This window comes from Biomphalaria glabrata, chromosome 15 (genome assembly GCF_947242115.1).
Source record: "Biomphalaria glabrata chromosome 15, xgBioGlab47.1, whole genome shotgun sequence".
Lineage (NCBI taxonomy): Eukaryota > Metazoa > Mollusca > Gastropoda > Planorbidae > Biomphalaria > Biomphalaria glabrata.
The window spans coordinates 9,753,210-9,766,041 of record NC_074725.1 but is presented as its reverse complement, the minus strand read 5'-3'; the positions used below and the strand labels follow the sequence as shown (position 1 = coordinate 9,766,041).

The 12,832-nt window shown below is 35.5% G+C and overlaps 1 protein-coding gene across 1 annotated transcript; it reads left to right on the top strand.

Annotated features, from left to right (window-relative positions):
* Window positions 1-157: 157 nt before the first annotated feature.
* On the top strand, window positions 158-9,788 carry LOC129923043 (uncharacterized). Its single transcript, XM_056011762.1, has 4 exons — window positions 158-687; window positions 3,073-3,140; window positions 7,722-7,773; window positions 8,576-9,788. The coding sequence occupies exons 2-4, from the start codon at window positions 3,117-3,119 to the stop codon at window positions 9,547-9,549; spliced, it is 1,050 nt and encodes a 349-aa protein (XP_055867737.1). The 5' UTR covers window positions 158-687; window positions 3,073-3,116; the 3' UTR covers window positions 9,550-9,788.
* Window positions 9,789-12,832: the final 3,044 nt, after the last annotated feature.

Here is a 12,832-nt window from a genome sequence, read left to right as displayed (position 1 = left end):
AGTCTATGGTATGACACATAGTCTATAGTATGACACATAGTCTATGGTATGAAAATAGTCTATGGTATGACACATAGTCTATAGTATGACACATAGTCTATAGTATGACACATAGTCTATGGTATGACACATAGTCTATGGTATGACACATAGTCTATAGTATGACACATAGTCTATAGTATGACACATAGTCTATGGTATGACACATAGTCGTCTACAGTGAAGATACAGACTTCGTCGTTCATTACACAATTTTGTAATTCTTTTTTTTTTTAATTTAAGAAGTAACTTCAAACACAGTTCCTTTTAACAATCTACACGGGGCTACCATACATACATCAAAAGGGAAGACACCTATAGGTCTATGTTAGTGATCCTCGGATATGTCTTCTAGTTGAAAGGCTAATTTTAGTTGATTCTTGGAAACTGTATACCGGTACTAAAAAAAAATCAACCCAGTCGCAATTCAGTTATGAAAAAAAAACAGTTTTAGCTCGCGACCTTGGTGACACGTGTTCGAAACTTCGGAGGGCATAACAGGAGAGAGAGAGACAGAGAGAGAGAGAGAGAGAGAGAGAGAGAGAAATGTGAGCTTGATTCCTTAGTAACGAAGGTTTAATCTACCAGTCAGCCATTATTTTCAAAGAGATTTTGTTACAAGTAGTCACATACACAGACACCAACGTCGTAAGTAAAAAAGCTCTTTAGTTCCAATGTTTGTTCAATAATAAATGTATTTTTTAATAATTCGAAGTCTCATTCTGAAACTTTGTTTGCTGTTTGCTGGCATTTTATTTTCTTTTAACAAAGAAATAAATATTGAAGACCTGAAATTAATTTGTCTGAAGTTATAATTTGTTCTAATTAGCATGTACAATATCTAAAAATAGTATTATAGCAAGAGATTTGCTGCAACTATCCATTATTATCCTGATTAAATATATATATATATAAGAGAGAGAGAGAGAGAGAGAGAGAGAGAGAGAGAAAGAGAGATGAAATAAAGAAGGAACACACACACACAAACATGTATCTTTTAAATGTGATTATCCACAGCAGATTTTCATGTTCTTTTTTTTGAATACATGTATTAAACAATATGTATTCCTCATAATGGCTCACGAGCGTACCGGTCCCTGACAGACACTTGCATCCATTGTTTCCTTCATGTACAGACTAGTAAACGACGAGTGAAAGTGTAATTAGTTTTTCATGTAATAATATATACAGTTAGGAAAAAATGGATTTGGAAGTATGCTTTCCTTAGGCCAGGCTCACACTGAACCATATCCTCATAACAATAAGTTAACTAAATACTTTTGAACATTAAGTATTTTAAAAAAGGTAAAGGTTCCACTTTCAGACCTTGCGGTGTTTGAGGGCAGATGATGTATTGTTCATATAATCTATTGCCGACGGTTAGTGTGGCCAGCACAACGACCAACCGCCTTTACTTCTCCAACGCATTTAAGTTACACACATGAGTTGGGTGGACTCAGGGGTGTTGTAAAACTATCTGTTAAAATTCCAATCTTCAAAGGGATTTGAACCGGATACCTCTCAATTCTCAAGCAGTAAAACGTTATATCACTCGGCCCCATTATAATTTAATTATAATAATAAAACAACATTAACATATCTCAGCTGCATTTACTATCCTTCTGTTAGCCGGCCAAACGATACGTTTTCGCACTCCAGGCGTCTATTTTGTAATAAGGGGAAGGGGTAAGATTGTTTTAGCTCAGTGTTTCTCAAACTGTGCACCGCGGACTCTTAGGGGTCGGATAATTTGAATAATAATCAACTGGTTCCTAACTATTGTTTAATATGTCTATTTCGAACTATTCTTTGACCATTTTTGGCGCAACTTGTCAAAACAATAATGATTAATAACAGACGTGTGATAGAGTTACATTTTGCCTATGAATAGTATATTATTTTACAAACTAATCAATCGTTCTATCAATATCTCTAATATATATATATCCATTCAAAGAGGTAGACTCCACGAGACACCTACTTATTAATGACATTATATGATTAATTATTACGTTTTACATAAGTAATTCGCGTTTGTTAAATTATTTTTCTAACCGTTAGATTATGGATACATATTTGAAATGTAAGCAGACGTCTGAAAAGTGCAAGAGTTAAATGGAAATAGTGACAATGAACTGAGACACGATGCCGTAAGAGAGACCACACAGCGTGAGGCGAAATGACGTAAATATGCTCCTGAATAATTCTAATTTGGATTTCTACCGTAAAAATGGTAACTGTCACAATGTGTCATATGTCTCGATGCGATATCGAACGAAAGTTTGATATGTCCGCAGGTTTAGAAATACTCTATTTTGGGCATGTCAGGGGTCTGCTAACATTGTATGACTTGTAAAGGGGGTCCCTGAACTGAAAAGGTTTGAGAAACTCTGTGTTGGCTGATATTTGTCCTTAGATATTCGTGCTTAAAGTACCTTGAGTTTGCGTGAAAACACGAGCTCTCTGTTTAATATTTTTAGTTTTTATAATAGATTGTTGCCCTTCGTCGGATTTCTGCTATCAAGCGCATTTACTTCTCTTTCTTTTCTAATAACCTTTTTATTGATTTCGTACGGCGTACTGTATTGAAAAACAGATTCTAAGCATGGCTTGACGATTTACAAAGACGAAGGTAATGTGTCACAGAGCCAGATGTTACAAATAAAGCAAAGTTTAAATTTTGTAGGTAGAGTTTTGTGCATATATATTAGCGGTGGCTATGTGGTAAAGCGCTTGGCTTCCGAACCTGGAGTCCTGGGTTCGAATCTTGGTGAAGACTTGGATTTTAATTTCGGGATCTTTAGGGCGCCTTTTCGTCCACCTAGCTCTAATGGGTACTTAACATTAGTTTTGGGAAAAATAAAGGCGGTTGGTCGTTGTGTTGGCCACATGAAACCCTAGTTAGCCGTGGGCCACAGAAACAGATGACCTTTACATCTTTCTGCCCTATAGATCGTAAGGTCTGAAAGGGGAACTACTTTATTATTTCTTTTAATCAACGACTTATTTCAGATATTTTTGTTTCTATAATAGGACAATAAGGATTTCCTAATCTTTTGTAACATACATTCAATTTAATGGACCAACCGGTCGAAGCCAAAGTAAGTATTTTAAATTATAGTATCCTAAATATTTTAGACGTCAAAATAAATCTTTTTCCTCGTCTTTTTTTTCGGCCTTTCAAGCTTTTGTTATTATTATGTGGACATAATCAAACGGTATCTTAAAGCTGTGGACATCAATGTTTACTGGGAAGACAAAGCCCTTGACCGCACTATGTGGAGAGAGATGGTGGCCAAGAAAGTTATGGAGATTAAAAGGCGATGACCACTGCTCTGGAAGAGCATAAAGAAAAGCAGTTGCTTCATGTACCAACAAAGCGAATGCCATCTTCATCTGCATTACATGTGGACGGCATTGGTTCTCAAGAATAGGGCTCTACTGTCCCTTGAAAAGTGCTCAATGACATGTTGCATAGTCGTTCTACGTTTTACGGCTGATACATGCCAACTCACACACACACAATTAATTATTGTATTAATATGATATTTAACCATTATGACTTAAAACTTCAAATTTTTGACGGTCGTAAATTTAATGTTTGTAACAAGCTGGTAAAATTTATGGCACTTAATATTTCGGATGCAAAACTCAAAAACTCAAAAGAATCTGGAAAGACAAAGCCATAGCACACGACATTAAATATAAAACTGATGCATTCCTAGGTCATGGCCACATTCTTAAAAGCTTGCGAATCTTGGATGCTAACAGCAGAACTAGAGATGTAATAAAAGGATCCTAGGTATGCCGTACAAAGACCACATCAGAATCGAGGAGATTAGAAACAACATGACAATTGTAATTGATTACCACGAAGACCCTATGACAACTGTAAAAAGACGTGAGCTAAAATTTATAGTTATATAGGTCTTCAGGACTCGCAAGGACCTTCCTTCAGGGAACAGTACCAGGAAAAAAAAAAGAAGAGGCAGAGAAAGCGAGGGGAATGCAACATTAAAAATGGCAGAGAGAAAGAGATTGGAGACAAAGCCGAAGACAGAAAGAAATGGAGAAAGATCATGTGAGGGACTGCTAATTTAAGTTATTTCCCCTTATAAGAATTTGTAGTATATGATGAGGCCAATAAGAATATTACATTTAAAAACAGTTTTTTAAGCTCTTACTCAATTTTGCCTAAACTGATCATTTTAACGTATAGGAATATTTGTAACAAAAAATCGTATTAAATTCTTTGGTGAATTTATGTTGATATTTAAAAAAAAACAAAGCTCTGATCATAGACATAATATTACATAATATTATATCTAGACTGGAAATCGGAAAAAAATTCATATACACGATTGATCGATGCACAGATCTCTATATAGGCCCTATACATATATTTTTATATACGTAACTCTTTTTCAAGCTGTAAGGGAAGTCGCCCCCAAATATAGGAAAATCAATCTTTTCTATCTTAAAAAGGCAAGTTTAGAAATAATGCAAACTCATTTCTCGGTTTTGTTTTTTAGAATGGGCTATTAATCACACAACGATATATTCATGCAAATATATGAAACAAAGTAAAATTTTCTGTTAGTTTCCATTGAGATAATGTTTCAAAAATCCTATATCGAAATAACTCATGTATATTGATTTTAATCATCTTATGTACATTTAAATATATTGATTACCTAGATCTTTCTAGATTATGTATCTTAAAATTGCAAAATCCTATACTCTTAAGCGAGCAATTCTTGTATGTATGTATGTATGTATGTATATATATTTATATGTATATATATATATATATATAAATTTTATTTCGAAAACGGCTCTAACGATTTTCTTTAAAATTTCAAGGTATGTGCATAATAGTGAGAAAAAAATTCTCAACTCATTGGCCACATCGGCAAAACTCGAGGTCGACCATTATATCGGTTTGAAAATGCCTCATTATCGAAAAATTAATTTTGGCTGCAATGTTTTATGAATGAAAATTTTCCATGACGTAAACGGGAAAAAAGCTGCTTACGTCACTAGGCTTATCGCAGTACACTAAAATATTTCTTTGCAAACAAGAACGAGTTTTAAAGAGCCATTAGACCTAATTAAACATTTGCGCACCATCTTACTGTAGATTGATTTATTATAGAACTATGAAAGAAAAGTAATGAAATTGAATGTGCCGATATATGATTAGTTATTGTGTTTTAAGTGCTTAATAAGTTGTTTACTCTTTAATTGCGTAGAGCGGTGTAGATACCTTTTACATTGTTGTTTATTTTGCTGGTGACCTCCATCTGTCTCGTTCTGAGGCCGCATGCAACCATGTGCTCTCTTCTATGTCAGCTAAGTAAAGTTTGCGCCATAAGCTAGTCTTTTAAGGGTTTCGGTGTTACGTCGACCACTTTTTAGCTCACCAAAAAAGACTGCCTTTGGCATGCGTTCGTCTGAGATTCGTCTCCCATACAGGATACTGCTCTGTCCAGCGTAACTGTCGGACTTAAAGAACTCCCTCTATACAAAGGCCGCGGATACACATTTGAGACCAAAAGAAAATTTGCTGCCGAGGACAGACGCAGACGCTAAAAGAAAATCTTAATCGAGCACCGCGGACAATGGTTATGCTTGCCCTGGATGTGGCAAGATATGCAGGTCACAGCTGCAATCCTCATTAATATTCGGACTCTAAGACAAGCCTTATTATTATTATTATTTTGCTGGTGAATTATTACCATGTGTTCATGCTTCAGTGTCTACCTCTCCTGTACCAAAACAAAGGAAATGGTCATAACACAGCTTCTCTGCGCCTTACTTGCTCACACTAAACATGATATCCATCTAGCGGTCAACCAGTTTGCGTACACTGCAGCCTCTTTTGATTTAACTATAAACCTCGGTAAAAAGCTTGGAGTTAGGGCCAGGAGAGATCTGAATGGATGGATGTGTAAAAGCAGGCCATAGCACCACTAGGATGGATGGATGGCAAAAGCCGGTATGAACTTCCTATAGTCCGACAGTCAGGCTGGGCAGGGCACGTATCCCGTATGGGTAACGAGCATATTGTTTGGCGTAACAGAGGTGCCCCACGGAAACGTTTCTTTAGAAAACTAATGCCATGATTTAAGTCTAATAAGAAAAAATGCGCCATTTTACTTTGTCACTAAATGCATGTTTTACCATATAACGTAGAGAAGTTACATTGCAAAGACTTTCTTCCAAGCCAATAATAGTAAGCCTACAATAGTTTTACGCAAAAGATGGATTGTAAAACTATAAGACGGACGTGAGCTGTAGTTTGTCTAGACTATAGGAGGACTTAAAAGACTTTAAATTTAATCGACATGTACAATTAGGCCTACAATTAGAACTAACAGAACACTAAAACAACTCTTCAGATTAGTAGTCTTTATCCGATCGCTCATTTTCGTAATTACAAGAATATTCCCAAAATGACTTCGGGTATATATCCTTTCTTGACAATTTATTCATCCGAGCCGAGGCTCGGTCACCTGATATTAATAATTAAGAGACGAGAGTACTCTTATTTTTGATGTTCAATTACTAGATCTAGATCTGAAAATTAAATTAAATGTTACATAGGTTAGGGTTGAAAAAACAACAACTTTACTTCTTATAACTACTTTTAATTTTTTTTTTTTTGTAGACTGAAAAGATTTCCATGTCCAGTCTAGATATAATATATTTAGGTCTATGGCTCTGATTTTATCAATATGATATCCCATTGCATATTTAACTAAATGAGAGTGTCTACATAAAGAATGAGAATAAATCTAAAAGCCATTAGCAATTTTCCGTAACGTGGGTCATATTTAAAATATTACGGTCCTATTTCTTTGTAGGCACCAAAAAAATACTTTAACCTAATTCTAATGCTGCAACTTAATATTCAAACACTGCTGGGTTAACACCACAATTGAAGATTAAATCTTGCCTTATATTACCTTTTAATCATTAAAGCGTAACCTTTTTAGACTGAGGGCCATATTATGACACATGGGGCATGGCGAGACAATTCATTATTCAAGGTCCTAACACTGACCTACTATGTAGCAACCCATGGACAGCTAAGATCAATAGCTCGTTGCCACGTCACCGGTCTGACGTCACTATCTGTGACGTGGCATCACTTAATATTGTCCACAGTGGCATAGAAGTTTGAGACAGCTTTAGACTACAGATAGCCGTGGCTTTTTTTTTTTAGACCAAGGCTATAGAGCCTAGAGAGAGAAAACAAACAGAAGCTTCCGGTGGCCATTATGGAATTTACTGTAAATACTTGAAAACTACCAGCTTTTCAAATCCTGTTTTAAATAAGCAACAAAATTTATCTCATGCCTTTTTATGTTCAACATTTAAAGACAAACAATTTAAAGCTTAAGCTAATGTTTCTCAAATTTTCACTAGAGATGTCTCCCTAAACCCACGTTACTTGCGCCTCCTTCGCCAGCTAAATTTTCACGACATTGTCTTGGAGATCATTTTGATGCCCCTCTCGGAGTGGGGCCCAATGCATAAAATAAATCTTCATCCATTCTCGCTACGCCCCTGTTTTCTACATATAATGTAATTGATACGACTAAATCTATTTTGTTGCTATGTAACTTCATGAAATATAAATCTGTCGGCCTAATAAACTTATTGTGTTTTCAAAACAGTTAAATAAAGATCAAAAACTGCAAGAAAAGTCTGATTCAAGCATTCCTCATGGTAATATTTTCACTTATTGCCGGATGGAGTTTATAGAAATTGACGAGCATATTTATCACTTAGACTATTGTAGCCCCGTAGTAGAAACTAAATTTGCAAAATGAATTTCGTTGGAGTACTATTGAATTAAGAACCACTTACTGCACTGTAAATAAATTACAAAATAAAATGATGAAGTCGTATTTAATTTCAAATACTTACACGATACTAAATTTTTATTATAGTAACGATTTTTTGTTACACATCTAGAAACCCTCTTTTCAAATCCTTTCTAGATCTAGTACCCTGACTGAATGGTAATTGAATTTAGGATTAAATCTTGAGTTTTGATTTCTCTAAATAAAAAGCTTTAAAACAACTGAAATCAATAAATATTAAATGGTATAACACTTATATATATATATATATATATATATATATATATATATGCACAATATTTTAAAGCCATTCTTTGTGTCACCCCCCTTTATATCCCCCCCCCCATTCATTATTTGCAAAATGTCTAAAACAGTTATGAAATGTAGGAATCATTAGTCAACATAAAACGGAACAATGATTGAGAAGATGGATGGGAAATGTTATTGTCACAGAGGTATACATATAGGTCTGTGGTTATTACTATCCCCGTTCCATACATTTGTCTTTTTAAAGACATGATAAACTTGCTTATGTTAAAAAAAAAAAAGAAAAAAAAATGTCTTTAACATGTTTAGCTACAACTTCAATTTTATAGCTATAGTAAATTATTGAGTTTATTTTTCTTTGGTACATTCAAATATTACTATATTCCAAATCCTTACAGGAAGGCACGAGACACAGGTGTGGGCGATTGGAGAATGTGATTTATCAAAGCATTTTACATCGTGCACTAAGAATCCAGACCATAAACGTTTCATACCTATTAATCAATTCACATTGGAACATCTACCCGACGGTTATCGTGACGAAGACACTTTCCAGTATATAAAGACCAAAGCAGATCTAACAGTTCGAGTAGCAGTAACAGCCGTCAGTCCTGATAGACCAGAGTTTTGGTTAGGCTCTCATGATCCATACCCGTTTTATCAATGCGGAGAAAACATTCATAGATCTGGAACAGGTGAAATGAATATAATTAAGTTTGTAGATGGAAAAGGTTTCGATGCTAGGGGAAATGTGTATAATGTACTCGATGAGCAGTACGGGCGTGATTATAAAGTGTGTACGTGCGAACAGTGCCAGAAGCTTTGCACCAAGAAAACGGAATGGTGGGAAATCACCGTGCACACAGCAGCCCATGTTGTCTTTGATGAGCTGGAAGCTAAGCACACCTCGTGCAGACTGTTCTTTGACGAGGAAGACTGTCTTCTGGTTATACTCGAGAACGCTAGAATTGATTACGTCAATATGGATAGAGACGTCTGCGTGTTAAAGTTCGCCACACATGACCAGCAACTGGAGGACAAGCTCGTCCAGCTTGTACGTCGCAGCGCTGACCTCAGTGAGAAACTGCTGGAGAAATATAGATCCAGCCAGAGAACTGATGACAAGTTTAATTTCATTGTGTCCCACCCCCACGGTTGTTTCAAGCAGGTCAGTATCGGAGAGTGGATTGAAAATCTTAGAATAATGGAAGGCAATGAGAAGTATGACTTTACTAAGCTGACCTACACTACGGCCACTTGTCTCGGAAGTAGCGGGGCCATGGTGTATTGTCTAGGTATTGGCACCCATCACATTCACTGTGGCACATATGGTAGCACAAATTATAGCGGAGTCTGTGTATACCATAAATAAAGTAAAAGCAAAGACATAAGGATAAACAGTGGAATTTGATCTAATACCAGATAATCTGCTTAGAAAAATACAAACATTCAAGGAGTTTCAGTACAACGAAGGTCTACTAAGTATTAAGATTTTTCTTTCTGCATCTCATCAGTAAGGTAATAGTTGCATATCTACATACAAATGATTTTAAAAACATATTTTCAGACTCCTCACAAAATAAACAAAATAAGTAAAAAAAAAAAAAAAAACTAGAACAAAAATACAAGTGTATACAGGTGCTTTCTACATTCCATGTTGCCCAATCTATCGTGTAGTTCGTATGTCTCTAGTAGTGTCTGGAAATTTTGGCACCGGATATTTAGGCACCCGGAAAATTAGGCACCTGAAAATTAGGCACTCTTTAATTAGCGACCTAATTTTTAAAAATAATTTAAAAAAGGTTAACGTATATTTTATCCTTAGGTTATGGGCTATCGGTCACGTTATAATAAATAGCAACTATAACGATTCTAACTAAAGAAAAGCTGACAAAATGGAAAAAAATGACAATCATGAGAATGTGTGGAAAAAAAAAGACTCCTAGTCATTATATAATATAGACATCACAGGTATCAGGGGAGGGGAGGTAGAGATGATTCTCCGCTCATTGCTTCTCTCCATCACCAACCGCTAATGAGAGGATTTATCGCAGGTAGATGTAAACTTGGTACGTTACGTAGTGAATCTTTAGGCTACACACTGGGGTCAAGGGTATGGAAGAGCTATGGTGCTAAATTGGAAGTCTGCAGAAACTTGTCTCCTTACAGTGGGTATGGGAATGAGGAGGAAGGCTTTGCACGCGTTACTTATAGGGATTAAATATGTTGATAAACTAAAGTAGTATTCATTTTTTTTATAACTGCATTAATCTCAATTATCAACACCCCTTCTACCCCTTTTGAGTTTCAATATCCCCATACAGAGAGTTTTGAGGTTGAAAACCTCTTTCTTCAATTTTATTCTAAAGCAAACTACAGTCACCAATTTATATGAGCGTAGCTAATGGGATTTTGAATTTTTTAAAAATTCACAGACTTTTTAGTTTACCCCCCCCCCCCAATGATTTTGACGATAAAACTTCCATTTTCAATATATAATATAAAGCAAACTACAGTCACTTAATTCCAAGAGGGTAGCCATGGGAGGTTCCACATTTCTACCAGTGGCTGGGCTAAATTAATAAAGTGCAATGAATAGTCATTTGCCGAAACTGACAAAGACTAAATGTAGCTCAACAAAGATGGCTAAGACGGATTTTAGGAGTCAGTTATAGAGATTGGGTCTCAATCAAGGAAATCCTATGCCGAACTGGGAGTCGACCCCTAAGTGAGGTTGTAACAGAGCGTCGCATGAGGTTTGCGGAACATGTTCTCCGACAAAATGAATTACGCACAATAATAGTTGCGATGACATAATGGCCATTACGAGGAAAGTGCAAACAGGGACATCATAGTACAACTTGGCTCAACACTTTCACGGAGGTCCTCAGAGAAGGTGATGTCACGTGCCTAGTGACACCTCGTTGTTTAGAAAATGAGGACATTGTACCTATCTCAAATCAGGTCAGCGTACCCACGCTTAAATGCCAGAAAGATGCCGATTAAAACTTAGCTCAAGACTACAGCAGGGAAACAAAATTAACATAGCTTAAATTACAAACACAGTTCCTAGTGACACCTCATTGTTCACAAAATGAGGACATTGTACCTATCTCAAATCAGGTCAGCGTACCCACGCTTTAATGCCAGAAAGACGCCGATTAAAGCTTAGTTCAAGGCTACAGCAGGGAAACATAATTAACAAACAAAAGGAAAATTAAATGTAAACGGGTCAAGGAGTCAAGGATGTGTATTGAATTGTCACTGTTCTTTATCCTAAAGAAAGATATAAAAGGCGGAGTGTTAGCTTGAGAAGAGAGAGCGCTAGAAAGTTAGACTTAGTAGTCGCTAGTTTTTAAAGTAAATATTTACTCATTGATCATTTTCACTGAATCCTGTATCTGTTTTATAGATCTTTGTACATACATTTATTGTTTCAAGTTCAAGTTTTAAATAATTAAAACTCAAGAAAACACATCAGCACTTTGTTACTTCATTGATTATTAAAGTGTTTGAACTATAATCAAGGCACCTCCGAACCAACATATGTCACAAGTTTATAGCATCAAGATCTGCCAGTTAAATAAACATAATAAACACGTGACAGTGGTGTCAGGGCTGATAATTTAATTTACTAATTATTAATTTGTCTAGGTATTAAAAGTAATATAAATTGCAATGTGCGTGTGTTGTACAATTAATTTATAATCTATTATTTACTTTATAAACCCCAAGCTTCAGCCTAACAGAAACAACATACACACTCAGTTATACATAAATTAATAAACAATGTGTACGATGATTTAAATTAAAATATAAATTTTAATCTAATGATATTTATACAATGAAAATGGCATATGACTAATGATAATGATAAATGAATATAGGTACATTTAGTATGATGTGAAAATTCAATACTTACAGTATGATTCCAATAAATACTTAATTAGTATTTAAAACAAGAATAATAACCTTAAATTATAAGGTTCAGTAATATTGTCCACAACAATATTTCAGGACAACGACTCCATGAAAGATTCAGTGTATTTCATATTCAACTGTTCATGGTAACACAAGAATGTTTACCAACAATGAAGATAACCAGAGTTCACATCACAACTCACAACGTCACAATGTAACACCAAGACTGAATGTAGAAATCTGGAATCTGGAACCTCAGACTCGAAACCCAAAACTTGAAACCTCAGACGAAAAACCTGAGACTTGAAACCTCAGTCCTGAAACCTGATATCCTACAGAAAGACAAATAATAGATTCTTCTAATACTCTAATCTAATTACAAAATACGAATGCGACCGAATGCATATTAAGAATAACTTTACAATGTGAAATAAAACTCACCCTAAACAGGGGTCAAATAATCCTTCAAGAATATATACCAAGGCCAACTATATGGCTTTCCAGTACCAAAGACACAAGTATAATTCATGAACTCAAAAGATACACTTGGCTCTACAGCGCAATTTAGCCCGTGAATTATTGTATCTGCTACAATGAAATTTCACGCCTGCTCTCTTTCTCACTCTAGAACCCCCATTTTGTTGGGTTTTTTTACTTGCGCATCGTCATTCCTCCCACATAAACTCTTGACTTGATTTGGAAACACACGCTTCAAAATGCGCCCCCAATAATTA